Source organism: Canis lupus, chromosome 12, assembly GCF_011100685.1.
Source record: "Canis lupus familiaris isolate Mischka breed German Shepherd chromosome 12, alternate assembly UU_Cfam_GSD_1.0, whole genome shotgun sequence".
Taxonomy (NCBI): Eukaryota; Metazoa; Chordata; class Mammalia; order Carnivora; family Canidae; genus Canis; species Canis lupus.
This window is the reverse complement of record NC_049233.1, coordinates 18,004,808-18,026,486: the sequence shown is the minus strand read 5'-3', so window position 1 is coordinate 18,026,486 and position 21,679 is coordinate 18,004,808. Positions and strand designations below refer to the sequence as shown.

The window sequence follows — 21,679 nt, the reverse complement described above, 5'->3', positions numbered from 1 at the left end:
CAATAGCCAAACTAGCCAAACTGTAGAAGGAGCCTCGGTGTCCATCGAAAGATGAATGGATAAAGAAGATGTGGTCTATGTATACAATGGAACATTCCTCAGCCATTAGAAACGACAAATACCCACCATTTGCTTCGACGTGGATGGAACTGGAGGGTTATTATGCTGAGTGAAGTAAGTCAATCAGAAAAGGACAAACATTATATGGTCTCATTCATTTTGGGAATATAAAAATTAGTGAAAGGGAATAAAGGGAAAGGAGAGAAAATGAGTGAAAATATCAGTGAGGGTGACAAAACATGAGAGACACCTAACTCTGGGAAATGAACAAGGGGTAGTTGTGGGAGGAGGTGGGCAGGGGATTGGGTGACTGGGTGATGGGCACTGAGGGGGACACTTGGCGGGATGAGCACTGGGTGTTATGCTATATGTTGGCAAATTGAATTCCAATAAAAAAATAAAAATAATTAAAAAAAATAAAAGAGGCTATCCTAGCATTGGATTCTCATTAAGAAGACTGAGGATAGAAGTTAGTAGGGCAGCTCTGGTGGCTCAGTGGTTTAGTGCCGCCTTTGGCCCAGAGTGTGCTCCTGGAGACTTGGGATCCAGTCCCAAATTGGGCTCCCTGCATGGAGCCTACTTCTCCCTCTGCCTCTCTCTGTGTCTCTCACAAATAAATAAATAAAATTAAAAAAAAAAAAGTTTAGTAGAGTAATGACTTCACATGAATTTGAACCAGATTTAACAATCAGATGTGAGGACTGAATACAAATATTTTCCAGCATGGAAATACCTTTATGTCCTTTTTTTAGAACATCTCTAGATGGAAAAAAGAGAAAAAAAGAGGAGATGTGAGCTACAAGTCACAGTAGATTCAGTGCAGTTGAACAGGTTCAGAAACTCTTAGAAGGAAGCAGACACAGAAATAGCCTATGATACTAGGATAAACTTGAGGATGAAGAATGACTATTGTTTATATTTTTGTCCACATCCATAAGAAAACTACAGGAAAAAAATATTTTTCAAAAACACAATAACCAAAAATGAAACAATTAAAGCTAAAAAACTTAAAAACACTTAAGGAAAACCTAGGAAAGAATAGAGATAACAATAAAAGAAAATAGTAGCAGTAGTAGTAGTAGTAGTAGTAGTAGTAGTAGTAGTAGTAGTAGTAAAATAATAGTAATAATTTGCTTGACTTTGAAACCAATAACCCTTGTCTTTGGTTAGTATATCAGACACATTAAAAAGGCAATATAATTCATACTGCTTATTGTATTACAGGTTTTCCACTTAAAAGTCCTTAAGTGCAAATATTATCCTAGGCAAGATAAAAGGAGATGTATAACAACAGATGAATGAGATGTACAAAGTGGGATGAATGTAGGAGGGAATGATAGGGTTCTAATACCTTCATTTTAAATAGAGAAAGTTTAATGTAGGGACTAAATTTGGTGAGGGAAAAGGTATTTAAATGTTTAAAGATAACCTACAGAATTTTTGAGAATTAATATAACTTTCAAATATTTGAGGAGCAGGACAGCACAGGAGTGTAAATGATATGAATCCACATTTTTCTTAGTGGAAACCAAAAGATACATTTTGTGGTTGCCAAGCAAGGACAAAATATTAAGCTAGACTGAATCCCTATGTTAATAATAAGCAAAAGATCTAAAAAACAGAGAGATTGAAATAGGAAATTATTTCTATTCATTACAAGGTCTTTTCAATATTTATTGTGTGCCTATATTACTGTGATTAAAAAAAAATAAAATAAATGGAAACTAATTGGGCTGTCCTTGGAAAAGCAGATCTCCATAAATATTCAAGTTGCATCTGAAAAGAATAGTAAAAATTAATGACAAAAGTAAGGCTTAGTATCTGTCCTTTGGTAAATGAGTAATTTGGAGAAATCAATTGGAAAAATGGGTATAAGTAAGAATTTGGGATATATGGAGATATTGATGACATTAGCATGTCAAATTAGCGACTATAGTATAATTTGAAAAGTAACATGGTAATGTTCAATATTTCTCTTAAACCTACTCCATGCATGTCCATTGTGTCAATGTTTAATTGATCACCATAGATATAATAATCTCATGTATGCAGCTATCTTCCACAAAGAGTTTCCTCTCTAAAGATCAATAATTTCAAGTATTTTCAATTAGGGCAATTCCACCCACAGCCCTAGTCAATGGTGCAGAGACAAGTACACCAAATTAAAACAATTTCCGGATAAAGTCTTTCTCTTATTGGGAAACTATAAATAGTAAACGTCTCTGGGCTTTTGGAAAGTGTGCTAGTCTTTAGATTTGTTATCCAATTTTTCAGGAGCTTCTTTCTGCAGAATGAAGATCTTTTACTATCTCCTCCATTTTCTGTGTTATGTGACTTTCATCCTACCAGGTAAAATAGATGCTTGTTTATGTGTAAGATAGAGCTTCTAGCTAAAAATACAAACATCAGATTATTAAATAGAAAATGCAGTTTCTTAACATAATCAAATTAATCAATTAAAGAATCTGTTTCTTTAATTGTGTTGAATCTCAGTTTCCTCATTTAGAATAGTGTTATACTAATGTACTCAACTCATTTTCTTTTAAAGATGTAATCTATTTATTTGAGAAAGAGAAAGAGAGGGAGGGAGCATGAGCAGGAGGAGGGGCAGAGGGACAAGCAGACTGCCCATTGAGTGCAAAGCCAGAGCTAACAAGGGATTGATCCCAGGACTCTTAGGTCATCTTCTAAGCTGAAATCAAGATGTGGATGCTTAACCGACTGAACCACCCAGGTGCCCTCCAACTCTTTTTGAAAATTAATATGATTTAGCTCGTTACTCTGGCTTCTTTAGACCTTGATTGTTTCAGATATTTAAATTATTTTTAAATATAATTTTAAAATGTATTTCTAAAATTCAGAAATGAAGATGTCATAATAAATTAGATCCAGGAGGGGGACCTGGATTGCTCAGTTGGCTGAGCATCTGACTCTTGTTCATTTGACTAAGGTCATGGTTTCATCAAGGTCCTTTGATCAAGCCTTATGTTGGGCTCTGAGCACAGCAGGGAATCTGCTTCTCCTTCTGCCTCTCCCCCAGCTCCAATGCTCTCTCTTTGTCTCTCTCTCTCTGTCTCAAATTATTTTATAAATCAATCAAGCAAGCAAGCAAGCCCGGGGAAGATGAATGATTGAGAATAATAGTACATATCTCTTGAGATATCAATAACAGAATCTACAAAATGATCCAGGATATAGTCTCAAAATATGGTGGGCATTTAAAGTTGGAATAAAACGGCAAATAAAGAAATAGTATCACAAAAAATTCTTTGTTGAGTTAGTTAATACATTAGTAAAGAAATTCAGCAATGTCTTTATGAATCAAAAGTATTCAAAATATATAGTGCAATTAAATGTATAATGGTGATTTTATGATATTCTTGAGAGACTTGTCCTCTGAGGCAATCCAGGCTCTCTAACAATGAAGATGTAAATTGATACCCAAAAGTCTTCTAATTGAGACTAGAAAGTTGGGAATTCAAGAGGTACAAAAGTAACTGAATTCCAACTTAGAAGGTCTAGATTTTCTTACAAGCTTCCTACTTAATAACATGTGAACTTTGCCCCTCAGAGAATTTAAATAATTTGCCAAAGTCTTTAACAAACAACAAAAAGAATATAAGCAGAATCAATAACAACCACAATCTTAAAAAATAAAAAGTCTGATATAAAATATTGTGCTTATTAATTATATGAACCTCAAAAGACCGCAATTAGGATTTAGTGCAATAATGTATCAGTAGGTAGCTCTATAAACTGAAAATTAGTCTACCAATTTAGGTACTCCTATAATTTTTATAGTTGCTGATGTTATAGTTATTATGATTATTATTTTTAAAGGTTTATTTATTTTAGAAAGAGAAAAAAAGAAAGCATGCATGTGAGGTGATGGGGGAGGATGTTGAGCAGCAGGAGAGGAAGACATAGTCTTAAGCAGACTCCGTGATGAGCCCAGAGCCTGACATGGGGCTCGATCATGTCCCTGATCATGACCTTAACTGAAATGAAGAGTCAGAGGATTAACTGACTGTGATACCCAGGCACCCCAGATGTCATAGTTATTATTAATAATGAAAGGGAACTGAGGAAATGAGGAGCTAAGATATGGGCAGATGTTGAAGCACATGGTGCTAGTGTGTCAATCAATAACCATGTAACACTGAGTGGCTATGATCTACTGAACACAATGCTGGACACTAAGGAAACAGAAAATAAAGACACAGTAATTCTCTAGGCATGCTTAAAAGCTAGTTGAATAAACTCAAATAAGTCAATGAATGGAGGTTTATAGAAAGACACTTTAAATAGTACAAATGATGAAATTGTGGCATGGCAATTATGGAGGTTTGGGAAAATGTCCTGAATTCTCTGATGAAGAGCTTTGAAACTGGGGATAAGATACTTTTATTTAGACCTTGGAAGGTGAGAGAAAGAAAGGGAAGACAAGAAGTAAATATGCATGTCTAGCAGGTGCCAAATCCCATCTCCTAACTTCTCACGTAGATAGCAAATCTGACCTTCCAGATAACAGTATGAGACACTGGTTATCTCCTCTTTCTATAGAAGAGGAAAAAGACATCAAAGGGGAGAGTTTTTCAAGGTCACACTTATTATACTATGTGTGATAAGTGGAATATAAATACTGGAATACAAGAGCCTAGCATATTTGTTCTTTATATTTAATCGTGCTTTCTATAGAAGGCACTGAGGCTAACGTACAAGCAGAATAGATTTGGTCAAAAGCAATGAGGGCACATGGGAATATAGCTGTGCTCCAGATATGTAGGGTATATACCATTAAATTCTACATTTGTTGAGCATTGCAGAAAACTTTAAATAATGCAATGAAGACACTTAGTGTATGAATATGACTACAAATTTTCCTTTACCTTTTGATCATTCAAACAGATACTGAGTTATAATGTGTCCTAAAATGGACAGAACATTCTATATTTGTCCTTTGCTGGACCAAAAAAAGGAAGGCTGATACAAAGGATCAGAGTGTGTGGCTTTGAAGAAGTTCATAGAGGAGAATATATCAGTTGCACAATTGTTTGGTTTGGTTATTGATAGAACCTTAAAGTTATTAAAGAAACAATAAAAAGTGTTCAATCTATGTGGATACTTTTTGAAATGTAAGAAGAGTGATCCAAGCAGAGGGATACCATGCTGGAGAGGCAAGTTACTGAAAATTGACAAAGGAACAATATTGACAATGGCTAAAACGTGACAGAATGAACAATAGTTTAGGCTGTATTTTAGCACAAGCAGAAATAATCCATTGAGATCTGAGACTCCTTTGTAGTTGTGAAGCTTTAATTCTCTTAACTGTACAGTGGAATGGTAATTCCATTAATTTTATAAGGTTTTGCAAAGATTCAGAGATAATGTAAGCAAAATGTTTATCACATTCAATGTCATATTGCAGTATTTCAAGAAATGGAGAATGAGAATTAGAAGTAGAAAACACAAAACAAGGAGAGGAAGTAGTTGAGAAGGAATACAAGCTAGTATCCATGTATAGCCAGTTGCTAAGATGCTCAGAATGGACCTTAAATGGTAGAAACATGATGGCCTTGGAAACTTTATGATATAATGCATGGTGCATGGGAGGCCAGATCTAAAATAGCAGAGGAGAGACATTCACTTGTGTTGAAATGTTGGTGGGAAGACACTATCAGTCCCAGTGCTCTAGATTTAATTAAATTTAAAATCAAGTCAATTTGGTTACTGGAGAATTACAATAAAATGTTGGGAGAATAGTAGAGTTCATAAAAATAAATAACCTCTTCCAATTGGCCAGGATTTCACTGATTAGCTAAGTAACTTCGCAACTGATCCAGAAAGATGCTGACAAATGAACACATTGTTAATGCCTCTCTTGTGGCAATGATTAGTTTGTATTAATTAATTTGCATGAGGTAAGTTAATTTGCAAATTAATTTTAAAATTTTTCTATATTTTCATCCTCTTGATACAAATAATTGTATCTTCTTCAATGTCCTTGAAAAAGCTAAGGAAAAATAAAACACAAATATTAATATCTTAGAACATTTTGTGATTTTTACATGTTGATACATCATCATGAAGTATCTTCAGCAGTAAGAGATCCAGGTGCTAGCCATAAAATCAGAGATATGTGCAGCCTTTGCCAGACTAACGATGTTTGAGAAATAAAAAATTAAAAAAAAAGATTTAATTCTAAGTTCTGAATAAGAGGTTAGTAAGAGATGAAGAACAGGAAGTGAATTAAATTCCCAGTTATTATCCAGTAACTTTGAGTTAAGACATCAAAGTCAAGGGAACTGACATATAACTCCATATGAAGGAGCTAAAATTATTTTATTTAAATCTGTCTAAGGTAAATTTTTTCCTACATTCAGGTTGCAGCATGGAAACCCACTTATAAGCATATATACAGTATATTATTAAGTATGTATTACTCGTGATTCTTTGTATGAATTTTCTTCATAGAACTCTATTTTGTCATTCAATCCTCAACTTACAATTTTCACATCTTCAGGTTTCTCCATAGTCATAAAATACTTACAGGTGCTAGAGACAACCAGCTACCATAAGCAGTATCTACTTTGAGACAATATCCAGATCTGTTGAGTGTTTCTCACAAGTCAGTTTCCAACTTTTTCAATGTAGAGACCACGGATTACATATTTAAAATGCAAATTCTGGTTTGGAACAATTTAAGATTGAACCGTGGGTTAAGCATGTATTAGATTTGCAACCTTGGGCAAATTATCTGGTCACTCAAGACCTCCGGTTTTTATCTGCATCTACCTCAAAGTTGTATGGCAGTTAAATTAGATAATGTATGCAAAATATTCAAAACAATACCTGACACACAGTAGGTTTTCTATGAAGGAAATCTATTTGTTTTATTATTAGTGTTTGAATTTAAACTTGTCATATTCTCTTTCAACTCTAGGATGAGAATCGTACTACTTTGTCTGACTGGTTCATGTTGTTTATGTATTCCTGTTCACTTGAATAATCCTTACTCATTTTTTAAGGTTTACATTTTCCTATCACTCTTCCATGATACAACATATGACAATGAGCAAATACTTATCTGTTCACATATTGTACCTAATATATTTCTCTATCATGGTATTTATTTAACTTCTCTCTCTCTCTCTCTCTCTCTAGCTCCCTCTCTTTTTCTCATGCCTGTGTATTTATCTCTTTGGCTTAATGTTTTGCTTTACTGCCAGAAAAAGTCCACTACCTGGTTTAAAAGTTGTAGTCAATAATGATTTAATTTCAACTACAGTCTTTTGTTCACCATTAATTAATAACAGTTTTTAATCTGTGAGAAACTATTATGTTACAGGCACTGCTGTACATTTATTAATATGTTAACTCATCATATTTCATAAAGACTCTGTGAATGAGACCAATTTTTTTTTCCATTTTACAGATGAAGCAACTAATGCTCATAGAGGTTACCCAAAGTTACATAGCTAGCAAATAACAGCACTAAAATTCAAGCTTAAAGTCCATGGCTATAAACTTATCTTCCCTCTTCAGTTAGAAAGACTATCAACCTGTACCATACAAAATCTTTATTTTGAAAATTTAGTGATTTATTTGTTCTACTTGATGTTAAAACTTTAAACTATAAAATTATAGTAGTCTGTTTCACATAGCAACCTGATGTTAAAATATACTATAAAATTATAATACTCTTTTCATATAACCTTTCCCACACACTGAGGGGACAGATGGACAAAAAAGAAAAAAAAAACACAAAACAATTGCTTAAGAGTATTATAGAGTAAATAAGTCAATTAAAAGTTATACCTTAAAAAAAAAAATCAAGTTGAGATCACCCTCTGAGGAAACTCTTCTCCCTGAAAGCATCTGACCATTCTTAAAGACACAGAAAAGAAGTTGAATAGCAGAAATCTGATAGCATTGAGGCAAGATCATAACTCAGAGCCTGCAAAGGAAGGAGAACTATGGAAATACTGGTGTGCTTTGGCTGAGGATGCAAAAAGCTATGAGCTAGGTCTAAATTAAAAGGACAGTAGTCCATCTGTTCCAGGAACTAATACTCACTTTTACATTATCTCAAATTCTATAATGGTTTAGGATTATCCAGGAAGTTTGGTTGGTAGTTCTAACCACCAGCAAGAAACAATAATAAATCATTCTGGAGAAAGATAACAGTATTCCAGATCTCAAGCTATTTCCTCATCTTTCATTAAAAATATATGTGACAAAAATAATCAGGAACAAATGAAAATAGGACTATCCTATCAAAAATCAAAACCAGCGCACAAGAAAGGGGATTAACAAGGGATCCAGATAAGGAAGTTACCAGACCTAGATAGACTTTAAATAACTGCACTTAATTTATTTAAATAACAAAAAACAAAAGTAAAAATTTAGCATAGAAATGAAGACTACAACAAAGAGCAAAAATAAAACTCCAGAACTGAAATATTTATAAAGCAAAATTAAATACATAATGAATGTGTCAGACAGTAGTTTTTACATAATCGGTGAGATATTTAAAGATGACAAAAGATGAACCAGAAGAAAATATTTGGAATGAAACAAGAGAGAATTAGAGGTTGGAAAATAGGAAAAAGTTAAAGGAGGGCGGGAAGGATGAAGGAAGAAAGAAAGGTAGGAAAAGAGGAAAGAAGAAAGGAAGGAAGAAAATTTGGAAGGAAGAAAAAAAACAGTAAACTACTAAAACAAAACAAAACAATAAAGCAAAGCAAAAGTTGAAGAAAACAGCAGATCACTTTCAAAGAGTCAGATATTAAACTGAAAGCTGAATTCTCAAAACAACAACAATAACAACAAAGAAGTCAGAAAACAAGGTAGTGATATATTCAGAGTCCTGAAAGAAAACAACTATAATCTAGAATTCTGTATCAAATAAAAATACCCTTTAGGAGTGAAGATAACATAAGAATATTCTCAGTGAAATAAAAACAGAGAATTCAACATCAGAACTCCTATATTAAGGGGAATTTTTAAAAGCATTATTTGGCCAGAAAGGGAATGGTTTTCTTTATGGAAGCTCATAAAAATAGATAAAAAATAAGCAATGATTTTTTTACAAGGCTTTGGTAAGTTGAAACTTCTAGCACAAACAGTGAAAAAAAAAGATAATATAACTACACAATAGTAAATGAGATGATGGAATTATAAAAAATAACCAATATATAGAAAAGAAGACAGGAAAAATAATGGTATATATTTCATCCAATATATTTTACTATTATAAATATTAATGTAAAATTTAAAAATAGGAGTGAATCTTTTGAATGTAATGTAAGTTTATATGAGAAATATCTAATATATGAGAAGATAGAAATTATAAAATCTAAAAGATAGGAAAAGATATAAAAAAACATAATGAAATAGTTATATTAATATTATATAAAGAAGACAGTAAGAAAAATCGCATTACTAGAGACAAAGAATGATTCATAGTAATAAAAGGTTCAACTCAACAAGATAATATTGTGGCCATAAATTTAATGTAACAAATAGCTTAGTCTTGAAATATATTTAAAAAAAGACAAAAACAGAGAACATCATAGTAATAGGTGATGATAACACACCTTAGTTACACAGAAAACAGGAAAACAAACAATATAAATGTAAGAATAAAGAAGACATAAACATTAAGATTAACAAAAGTCAACCTAATTCAAAGAAGAAGTATCAATGAGAATTAGAAAATATCATCATCTGAATGGTAATAAAAATGAGATAACACAAAGCTCATGGCATACAGCTCACAGTAGTGTTTACAGGAAAATTTATACCATTACTTTCATATATCTGAAAAGAACAGTGTGGTATTGATAAAAGAATAAATAAACAGGGATGTCTGGGTGGCTCAGTGGTTGAGTGTCTGCCTTTGGCTCAGGTTGTGATCCCAGGGTCCTGGGATCAAGTTCCACATCAGGTTCCCCACAGGAAGCCTTCTTCTCCCTCTACCTATGTCTCTGCCTCTCTCTGTGTCTCTCATGAATAAATAAATAAAATCTTTAAAAAAAAGAATAAACAAATAGATCAATGAAACAAGACAGAGAGCTCAGAAATAGATCCTTATAAATATAGTCAACTGATACTTGACAAAGAAGCAAAGGCGACATAATGAAGAAAAGATAATCCCTTCAACAAATGAATGTCAGAACAAATGGACATCCACATGTGAGAAAAGTGAATCTAGACAGAGACCTTACACCCTTCACAAAAAATAGACTTGAAATGGCTTGTAGACCTAAATGTAAAATGTAAAATGAAAAATTATAAAACTCCTAGAATATGACATAGAAGAAAACCGAGATGTCCTTGGGTATAGCAATGACTTTCTGGATACAAAACAAAAGGCACAATCCATGAAAGAAAGACCTGATAAGCTAGACCTCATTAAAATTAAAAATTTATTCCCTAAGAAATATAGTGACAAAATAATGAGATGACAAGCCACAAACTGGGAGAAATAGACACATGTGATAAAAGACCATTACCCAAAACATACAAAGAACTTTTAAAACTCAACAATAAGAAATCAAAACAAAATAAAAATGAAAGTGCCAAAGACCTTAATAGACCATCTCACCAAAGAAGCTATACAAATGGCAAGTAAGCATATAAAATGATACTCCACATCATATGTCATCAGGGAAATGGAAAGTAAAACAAATGAGAGAAACTTTCATAAATATTCAGGCAATTAAAATGTAGAATGACAAAACCAAATTGTGGTGAGTATGAGAAGTAAAGAGAACTTTCATACATTGTTGGTGGGAAAGAAAAATGTCGCTTTGGAAAACAGTTTGGCAGTTTCTTATAAAACTAAACATAATGGTACTGTATCACACAGCAACTGAGCTCCTTGGTATTTACTCAAAGCAGTTGAAAACTTTTGTCCACCCAAAAACTTGCACATGAATGTTTATAAGCAGCTTTATTCATAACTCCCAAACTTGGAATCATCCGAGATGTTTTTCAGTTAGGTAAGTACATAAATCAACTGTTTTATATCCAGGCAATGGAATGTTAATTAATGCTAAAACGAAATGAGCCATCAAATCATGAAAAGACATGCAAAGACTTTAAATTCATATTACTAAGTGAAAGAAGCTCAAAACACTGTACAATATGATTCCAATTATATGACACTCTTGAAAAGGCAAAACCAGGAAGGCAATAAAAAAGATAATGATTGCCACAGGAGTAAGGGAAGAGATAATAAGCAGAGCCCAGAAGATTTTTAGGACACTGAAAATACTTTGTATGATATTATAATAACATATATTTAATTATAGATTTACCCAAACCCCTAGAAATGTACAACACAAAGAATGAACCATAATGCAAACTATGGACTTGAGTGGTTCTTTTTTTTTTTTTTTAAGATTTTATTTATTTATTCCTGAGAGACACAGAGAGAGAGAGGCAGAGACACAGGCAGAGGGAGAAGCAGGCTCTATGCAGGGAACCCGATGTGGGACTCAGTCCCAGGTCTCCGGGATCACGCCTGGGGCTGAAGGCGGCACTAAAACCACTGAGCCACCGGGGCTATCCAACTTGAGTGGTTCTTATGTGTCAATGTAGGTTATCCTCTGTAAAAAATGTACCCTTCAGGTGGATGATGGTTGACAGTGGGAAAGGTTATGCATATATAGGGGGAGGAAGTATATAGGAAATCTCTATACCTTCCTCTCAGTTTTTTTGTAAATCTAAAACTGCTCTAAAAAAATAAAACCTCTAAAAACATTTTGAAGAGAACTCATGAATTCTTCTAAAAGATTATACAATAATATAATAAGCAAAAATATGAACAATTAAATGAAGAAAAAACAACTGTTCAAAACAAATACCAACAGCATACAAATTAAAATCGCAGTGTATCCCATTTTATTTAGGAGCAAAATTTACATATATTGTTGGTGCAATATATAAATTAGTAACCCTGGGATCTAATTTTTTCTAAAATTATCCTAAATATGTATCATATAAATATTAAAATATATACTAAAATTTACTTCTTATCATAATCTCCAAATAGTAAAACTTTAAATATGACCTAATTGAAAAATTAAATGAGCTATCATATATTTCAAGGGAATATTATGTACCTCTAAAAAATTCATGGATCTTATTGAGAAAAATAATGTATGGCATAAAAATGTAATATATATTAATTTAAAACATGTTTAAATGTTGTATACGTATATGGAAATATGTAATACTTTAGTGTCTTCTTATTTTTTGGCATTTTCTAAGTTTATTACAATGTATATGTAGAACTTTTTGTAATCAAAAATAATATGTTCTTAAATAAGAGATCAGTAATGTTGGTTACTCTTCTTTTGCTATAGCCACATGTACCTTGATAGATCCTGATCAGTGCTCAAACAAATTTGGTCACTGTAGAAGACGCTGCTTTAGAGGTGAAAAGCGAATTGATATATGTTTTTTACCAAATAAAATTTGCTGCATTGAGAGGTTATATGATGAAGACTAATCTTGAAAAGGAAGATGTACCTGTGACCAAAGGAGTTTGTACACCAGTGCAGAGAGGTATAGGAATGTAATTAGAATTTCTGTAATAAATGAATACATATGCCACTATTGATATCTTCCTCTGTAGATATTATGTATTCAGTGGAATGAGGAAGGACCTTTCTTATTGCCTCTAAATTAGAGGCTTTATGATATAGGCATATCTGGGATTAATTTTCTATCTTATGGATACCACCTTTGCCTCAATTTAGAACCACTTTGATCTGTCATGGTTTTCCTAAACTTACATAATTGAACATTTACCAACTTAACCATAACCTTATTAGAAATTTGATTCATGAAAAATTAATACCCATAGATTTATTTACCAATTGTCTTAATGTCATCATGGTATTGACATTGACAAATAGGAAACCTCAGTACAAGCTGAATGCATAAGCTACAGTACAGCATGGTGATACTCAATGGCTATTCCTTTCTTCTCTCCAAGTTCTATTCATTCAAAAAGGCATATTAATTGAATACTGTGTAATACTAATCCTATTAAACTGTATTTAAATACAATCTGAACTTTGACTCAATTCTAGACTCAAAACATTAATTAGCCTGGCAGTTTTGTTCTTAGTCCTGAATGGAAAAATGCATAAAAATTTGTTATTTCATGCTCAGTATGAGACAGCACAAATTCTCTGTAATGATAAAAGTTGGGGGAAGAAAACATAGAGACTAGAATTTGTTTGCCAGATAAAAACAAAAGACCAAACAACCCTTTATCAATAGTCTACCAAGTTCCCAAACATCTTTGCTAATTTTTTTTTTTTTGGCTAATTTAACAACTGGCCCAAGATAACTGCTTTTTAAAAATTTTGTTTTGTTTTGTTTTGTTTTCACTAGATCTAGTGAACCTAGTGATGATATCTCCTTTCAACATCTTGTACCAGAAAAGGCATCATACACCCATTGGAGATTTAAGTGATGTGTACCTGACAAAAACAAACAAATAAAAAACTATAATTAATTCAAGTACAATGTCTGAGTTTGAGGCAAGGATAGCCAAAGTCTGTACTTCTGCAGGATCAACACTCAGATATGAGGATCAAATTCAAGAATTTGAAAAGAGAAGAAAGAAATGGATAAAGAGCTCCAGGCACATGAATGAATTGTAAAAATTGAATGCAATAAGAAATAAGACAAAATTATTCATGATTTGCATTAAAAATCTTGAGGAAAGGGTTTTTGGAGGATGGTGGCAGCAACATAGTTGTTTAAAATAGAATGACTAGATAGTAATCCCAAAACTCCTAGAAAAATACACAACAACCTAGTAGGATACCCCCATGTACCTTATCATGTAAACTGGTGGAGGAAAAAATATAGCAACAACTTAAAGGCCTTTGTGGAATCTATATTTGTGTGAGAGAAATCAGATGGAAGAAAAACCAATAGTCTTTTGATGCATCTGAGAAAACAACCAGATGTCTTTCCCAGCATTTGTTGGGAAAGACAGCAAACCAGTTTGATTACAGCACTATAACTGCTTCTTTCTTGGAACTACCTCCAGGTTTTAAGTAAACTGTGAAGGTTTGAGAATAATTATATTCTTTTACTTTGTGTATCCTGAAACCTATAATAGGCTGTTGGCCATATTATGTATTAATTAATAAATATTAGAAAATAATAAGACATTTAACCTAGACAATCCAACTTATTTCTTATCTGTCTTAAGCAGACAGCATTTTATTTTCAATTTTATTGTTTTGAATTTTATTTCTGGAAAACACAGAGTTAAGGAGGAAGGAATTTCAGGTTGTTATCCTAGGAGATTTGCTTATTGATTCATGTAATCTTGGACAAGTTAGTAAACTAGCTCTCAGTTTGCTCATCTATAAATGATAATAATAATATAAGTAAATAAATACAAAATTATAGGTACTGTCTATGTCATTAATTCCCAATGGGAATTTCAAGTTTTATCCAGATATCTTCCAACCATTTAAGGTGGTCCTTAGATGCAGTTTATAGAAACATATTAAAATATTTCTTTTAATTTCTATCATTCTGATACACCTAAGAGTTTTCCTCTACATGGTGGTAAAAATGGATATGATAAAAAAAATAATCATACTCTTGACGCCAAATGATGTGCTGGGAACAGAAAGTGAGGATATGACTTGCATTCTTGCATGCCGGGGATTACCCAAAGTTTTGCTTTTGGGTAACTGAAAAAATACAGTTACCATTAAATGAGTTGGGAAAATGTGGGAGGTGTAAGTTTGGTGAGAGTGTACATATTAGAAGCTCAGTTTGGGCACATTTGGCTAGGTATTTAGTTGGAAAGATTGATTAGTCATTTGGGTGTTTGTTTAGTGTTAAAGAGAGAGGGTTCAGGCTAGAGATAAAAACTTGGAATCATCAACTTCCAGATGCCATTTAATATTGACAGAAATCACCTTGTAAAAAAATAGAGATAAAATTTCCTGGAGTAATCTTTATGTTCCTGGGGATGTCAAAATCCAAAGATTGATGAGATGAGAAACCAGTGTAAAAGACTAAGAAAAGACAAGAAAGGAGAAAACTAGGTAATATGGTGTCCTAACATGCCTCTCAGAAGAATGAAGCAATTATTTCAAGACAATTGAAAAAGAAAGAAAAAGAAAGAAAGAAAGAAAAAAAGAAAGAAGAAAAAAAGAAAGAAGAAAGAAAGAAAGAAAAAGAAAGGAGAAAAGAAAGCCAAAAAACGCCAATTAAAATAAAAACAAAGAAATAGACAGTGATTTAGCACAAGCTAAGTCTCTGAAGTCTTTGAAGACCATTACTAGAGCAATTTCAGAGCACAAAAGGCAAAAACCTATTTTAAGAGAGAATGAGAGGATAACATTTAAGAGAAAATATAGAAGATTATTTTAAAGAGTTTGGAAATAAATTGAACAAAAGAAATGATGTGGTAGCTAGAGGTCAAATGGGATCAAGAGGTTTTTTTCAATATTCATAATTGGAAACATTTTTTAAACACTACAAAATATCTAATGGAAATCAACAAAATGAAAGGGAAATGTATGGAATGAGAAAAAATATATGCAAGCCATCTATATAAGGGTTAATAGCCAAAATATTTAGAGAATGTATGCAACTCAATTGCAAAAAAACAACTTGATTAAAAATTGGGCAGAGGCACTGAACAGGTATTCTCTTAAAGAAGACATACAAATGACCAACAAGTAAGTAAAGGGAGATGCTCAACATCACTCATCAATAGGGAAATTCAAATCAAAACCACAATGATATATCACCTTACACTCTATGGAATGACAAGTATCAAAAAGACAAGTGATAACAAGTCATGGCAAGGATGTGAAGAAGAGAACCCTGTGCACTGCTGATGGGTATGGGAATTGGTACAGACACTGTGAAAAAGTGTGGAGATTTCCCAAAAGATGAAAGTAGAATTACTATGACCCAGAAATCTCACTTCTGTGTATATATCCAAAGAAAATAAAAATAGGATTTCAAATAGATATCTGCACTCCCATTTTCATTGCAGCATTATTCACAATAGCTAAGATATAAAAGCAATCTATGTGTTCACCTATGAATAAAAGCATAAAGATGGATAAAGACCGTGTAAGTATTCATTCATTCATTCATGCATTCATTCATTCATTCATTCATTTATATCAGACCTTGTGCTGGGAGTAGAGAATCCTGTGTGGGTTTCACATTCTAGCAGGAAGTAAAGCCACTTTACTTAGCTTTACTTACACATAGCAGGAGTGTGAAGGCTCGGAACAGAAAAACCGGTGAGTGAAGTTGGTCCATGATGGGGTTCTTATCTGAACAGAAGTTACAATGGGGAAAAAGATCATCTCTGGGACAAAGGGAGGCCTGAAAGATGAGAAAAAGTTAGTTCAATATTATGGCTGCACAAGAGAAAGCACCAAGGAGAGGGGAAAGTCACATTCAATGCTGCAGAGTTGAGGAAGTACACAAGAACCTGAAAATTATAGCAATATGGTGGCAAGATGAGCAACTAGAAGTGCCTTAGGGCCAACTGGGAAGACTTGAGAACCACAAGGAAGAAGCTAGGTGTTTCCTGAAGGGCAGTAGGAATGTTTGGTCATGCCCAGAATATAAATACACAATGGACTATTATTCAGCCATGAGAAAGAAGGAAATCCTGACACTTGCCACAACATGGATGGATCTTGAGGGTATTATGCTAAGTGAGATGAGTCAGACAGAAAAAGACAAACACTGTGTGATCTCACTTATATGTGGAATCTAAAAAATCCAAACTAATAGAAACAGAATGGTGTTTGCCAGGGGCTAGGAGATGGGAGGAATGGAGATGTTTGTTAAAATGTACAGATTTCCAGTAATAAGATGAATGAATTCTGGGGCTTCAAAGTACAGTACAGTGGCGATAGTTAACAATACTGTAGTATATACCTAAAAGTTGCTGAGACAGTAGTAATAGATCCTAAATGTTCTCACCATACACATAAAAATTAGCTAAATGAGGGATAGAGGTCTTAACTAATCCCATTGTGGTAATCATTTCACAATATATATGTGGATCAAATCATCACATTTTATATGTTAACTTTCACAATGTTACTTTTCAAATATATCTTGGTAAATCTAGGAAAAGCAATATAACGTTGATGGTGGGATGGAAGCTATATTGGCTGAATGTGCTCACATTCATGTTAAACCTAGAAATCTAGATCGCCAGTCTTATGCTTTCACTTTTACCTTCTTGGTATCTCTTCAAATCTTCCATGTGCTAAAGAAAGATTTCTTTCATGGTCCCATATCACTGTTCTATCTATATATTCTACATCAAAATAGAAATATGATGTGATCCACAAATAAAAGCTATATAAAAAATTAATGAAATATTTTATATTATTTTTGCATTAAAAACTCAAATTCCAGTCTGTATTTTACAGTGATCATACATTTGAGTTGCAAATAATTACATTTTATATTCTCCATAGCTTTGGGGCACCTAAGAGGCTCAGTTGTTTAAGCACCAGACTCTTGGTTTTGTCTCAGGTCATGGTATCCAGTCGCATGTTGGGCTGCATGCTCAACATGGAGTCATGCTTGTCCCTCACCCTCTGCCCCTCTTCCTGCTCCGCTCACATGCTCTCTCTCTCTCTCTCTCAAATAAATAAATATAATATTAAAAATAAGTAAATAAAAAGTCCTCCATAGCTTCATTGTGGCAAGTGGTTACTCTACGGGCAGCGTGGCTCCCTATCTCCTCTACTAAATTTCTACTAAAAATGCTAGGTTGCTCTTTCCATTCATTCACTCATAATTGTTGACACTAATTGTGTTTTAGAGTGGCAGCTCCTTTTGATTTTTCTCAATGGTGTAGTCTTAGTGGTGTAACAGATAGAAGACACAAATGGCTTTGAAAGCATAGAGACTTCAATTTGCCACTCAAGAGTTGTGCTAAATTGGATAAGCTATTTGGTCTCCAAGGACCTCAGCTTTGTTAGCTGTGAAAATATGAAAAATCATGTTCTCTGGAGAGTTCCGTCGGGAGGGGAATTCTAAATGCACTAAATTCCAAATGTAGTTAAAAGCGCTCTGCAGATTATCTGACATGTAGCAGCGGCTCAAAGGTATGAGTTTCCTTCCCTCTATACATCATTTTAAACATGAATTTAACCACTCTTCAGGACTCAACACAAAAATTCTTCCAGGTTTACAACATGTTATTTATCTTAGTTTGAAAAATTCTCTTACAGTGAAAACCTACAATTCCTGCCCCACATTCTCTACCAGTATAATCACATTCCTTTAATGTTATGCAACATAGCTATTACTCTTGATGCTATTTTTCAAAGTATTTAGAAAAAAATTGTTATATTCAATTATCTTTTATATGTCATTTTTTCATATTATATTTGATTCATTTAATATTTCCTAAGTCTTCTTTATGATTTAAAGATCTCTTTCTTTGGTTTGTATGAATAATTATTTCTTCACGTATTTTGACAGGTTTCTTTTCCCTCTATGAACATTGTCATTTTTTCTTATAATCTAGCACTCAATCCATAAATGCTGACCTAAATTTTAGTTCTTGGTCCTCTGTGTTTTCTTTAGTTCAGCTCATAAAAATTCCCAAATCCTACTCTCTCTAATGCTCTCCATAATCTTTTTGTAGTTTTCTTCTGAAAAATTTTACCCGAAAATTCTGGTTTTAATCCAAACTTTATATATCTAAAAGAATTCTGAGAATATAGGAGATGAGCAGGAGGATTTTAGTATTTATCTAATCCCACATAATCACCCCAAACTAAGTGGCTTAAAAACAAGTAATTATCAGTTATTTTTCATGGTTTCTATAGGTCAGGAGTTCAAAAGTTGTTTTGCTGAGATAATCTAGTTAAGGCATTCTCTGAAACTGCAGTGTCTATTTGCTTGGGCTGCAGTCATCTGAGGGCTTGAAAGGTCTGGAGAATGCATCAAGTGACTCATGTTTTGGAGAGTTGTCACTAGCTATTCAAGGAGATCTCAAATCCTCTTCCTGGGAGCCTCTCCAATTGACCTATGCTTGCTTACCATGTGGTAGTGGAGTTCCAAAGCCAAGCAGAGCCCATATCTTTTTTTTTTTAACTAGAACTGGAAGTCACACAGCATCACTTCAACTATATTGAATTGGTAATGATAGTTCCACACATTCACCTGAATTTGTGGACAACCACACAGACTCCAAATCTTAGTAGGAGGAATGCCAGTTACATTGCAAGAAAAGCATATCAGATAGGATCAATATATAGATGTGGCTACCTCTGGCAATTACAATCTGTCCCTGGTTTCTGAGCCCTTTCTAATTCTTTCCTCCTACAGTGTCTACAAATATGGTAAACTCGAAGGCAAGATAGGTTCCGCATATCAGAAAGCTGCAGAAGAATTTTTTTAAATACCTGCTAAATATTTTTAATTTAAAATCAATTAATGTATAGTGTATTATTAGTTTTAGAAGTAGACTTTAGTGATACATCAGTTGCATAGAACACCCAATGCTCATTACTTCAAGTGCCCTCCTTAATGCCCATCATCCAGTTAACCCATTCCTCCACCTACTTCGCCTCCAGCAACCCTTAACTGGTTTCCAATAGTTAAGAGTCTCTTATGGTTTGTCTCCTTCTTTGATTTCATCTTATTTTATTTTTCCTTCCATTCCTCTATGTTCATTTGTTTTGTTTCTTAAATTCCACATATGAGTGAGATCATATGGTATTTGTCTTTCTCTGACTGACTTATTTCACTTAGTATAATACCCTCTAGTTCCATCCACATCATTGCAAATGGAAAGATTTCATTTTTCTTGATAGCTAATATTATATATATATGCCACCTTTTGTCTATCCATTCATCTGTCAGTGAACAACTGGGCTCTTCCCCATATTTTGGCTGGCTGTTGTGGACATTGCCGCTATAAACATTGGGTGCATGTGTCCCTTCGACTCACTATGTGTGTAACCTTTGGATAAATATCTGTTAGCACAATTGGTAAGCTCTAGGGTAGTTCTATTTTTAACTTCTTGAGGAATCTCCATATCGTTTTCCAGAGTGTCTGTAAACTACCTGTTAAATATTTTAGAGGAAAAGTATTACATGGAAAAGCAGGTTTTCAACAGTGATGAGACTGGTTTGTTTCACACGAACACGGACAGACAAATCTATACAACACAGTGATGCTTTGATTGATAAAAATGTAACTAGAGGCTCATAGAAACTTAATCCTGTATTTTTCATTGGAGCAATAGTTTATCATTTGTTATTTCAGTGTTTTCAGAGACTTTGTAGAACATAACTACTGCATATATGTATATGCAGAAATTGTGTTTATATATATTTAAACAAACACACAATCCTTAAAACTAAAAAAGATAAGCTCTTCAAAGAGATCATAACACCAAGGAAAGTATATGTAGATAAATCTAAATATCAATTGATTAAATAATTAATAATAGTAATATCTAATAGAGAAAGAAAATAAGAAAGAATTAAAACAACTAACAGTAATGATATATAGTCAGGGAAAAATCTTATGAATATTAAAAAGATAACAGAAATGAACAAAATAGAAAGAAGTACAAGAAAAAATTACCAAAACTAAAAGAATTATTTTTAAAAATCTGATAAAGTTGTCAAACTTCTAGTAAAACATGAAAAGAGAATGAAAGAAACAAATCATAGTTTATTCCCAAAATATAAAAGTAGCATTCAGACTGTTACTGTAAATATTAAAAATAAGATATTGTAAATGACCACATGCCAATAAATCTGAAAATTTTCACAATTGATCTATTTAAAATAAAAATACAACATAAAATTGAGAGGAGATGAAAACGATTAAAAAGTACAATCTCATAAGCATTAAATTGATTGAATCATAGTTAATATTCTTTTCAAAAAGAAATTCTATGACTCAATAGCTTTATTAGTGAGTTCTACAAAATGTTCAAGAAATGAAAAGTTCTAATATAGGACAAAACAAGTAAGGAAATATAAAGAAAATGAAAGAATATGATCTCTTACTCAAGTAAGGAAGCTAGAATTTTGTAAGAATGCTGAAATTTGATGTTCTTGGAAATAAATTTTTCCAATGGTAATTCTTGGCATCTAGTTTGTGCAGTGTCTCAAATAAAGTAATAGCATTCCAGCAGAGTTGCTCCTAGGATGTTTAGGATTACTTATAGAGTGACTGTTTACATAAATCATTTGATTTGAATATGCAACACAAAATCCATGAGTCTATGTAAAGTATAATTGTGTATAAACAAATATCTATAATAATGAGTAGAGAACAGATATGTTATATATTTGTTTTCTGTCCAATCAATGCATGTGAAAATTGTTCATAGTTTTCAGGCAGCAACTCCTCAAGTCCTTTTTGTCAAATGCCTGTTTCTCATGAATTTTATGTCTCTCTCATACATACAAAAGGCAGGAATGATGTGATTATGCATCATACCGTTATTCTATTTTATTAAAATAGTATATGTTTTCATTGTGCTTCATCACTTATTTTGCTGCTACCAAATGCTGGTTTCCAATGACTCCTCTAAAAGTTATT

The 21,679-nt window shown here is 33.0% G+C and overlaps 1 protein-coding gene across 1 annotated transcript; it reads left to right on the top strand.

Moving 5' to 3' along the window:
- Positions 1-2,285: 2,285 nt before the first annotated feature.
- Positions 2,286-15,191, top strand: DEFB114 (defensin beta 114). The gene is made up of 3 exons (XM_038553342.1): positions 2,286-2,409; positions 12,435-12,636; positions 13,474-15,191. The coding sequence occupies exons 1-2, from the start codon at positions 2,352-2,354 to the stop codon at positions 12,578-12,580; spliced, it is 204 nt and encodes a 67-aa protein (XP_038409270.1). The 5' UTR covers positions 2,286-2,351; the 3' UTR covers positions 12,581-12,636; positions 13,474-15,191.
- The last annotated feature ends 6,488 nt before the right edge of the window (positions 15,192-21,679 follow it).

What these genes read in the sequence shown, in the direction of transcription:
- DEFB114 (XM_038553342.1), top strand. Translation starts at nt 2,352, where the DNA reads ATGAAGATCTTTTACTATCTCCTCCATTTTCTGTGTTATGTGACTTTC. An exon ending in TGTGACTTTCATCCTACCAG is followed by an intron (nt 2,410 to 12,434) that starts GTAAAATAGATG and finishes CTTTTGCTATAG; the next exon opens with CCACATGTACCTTGATAGAT.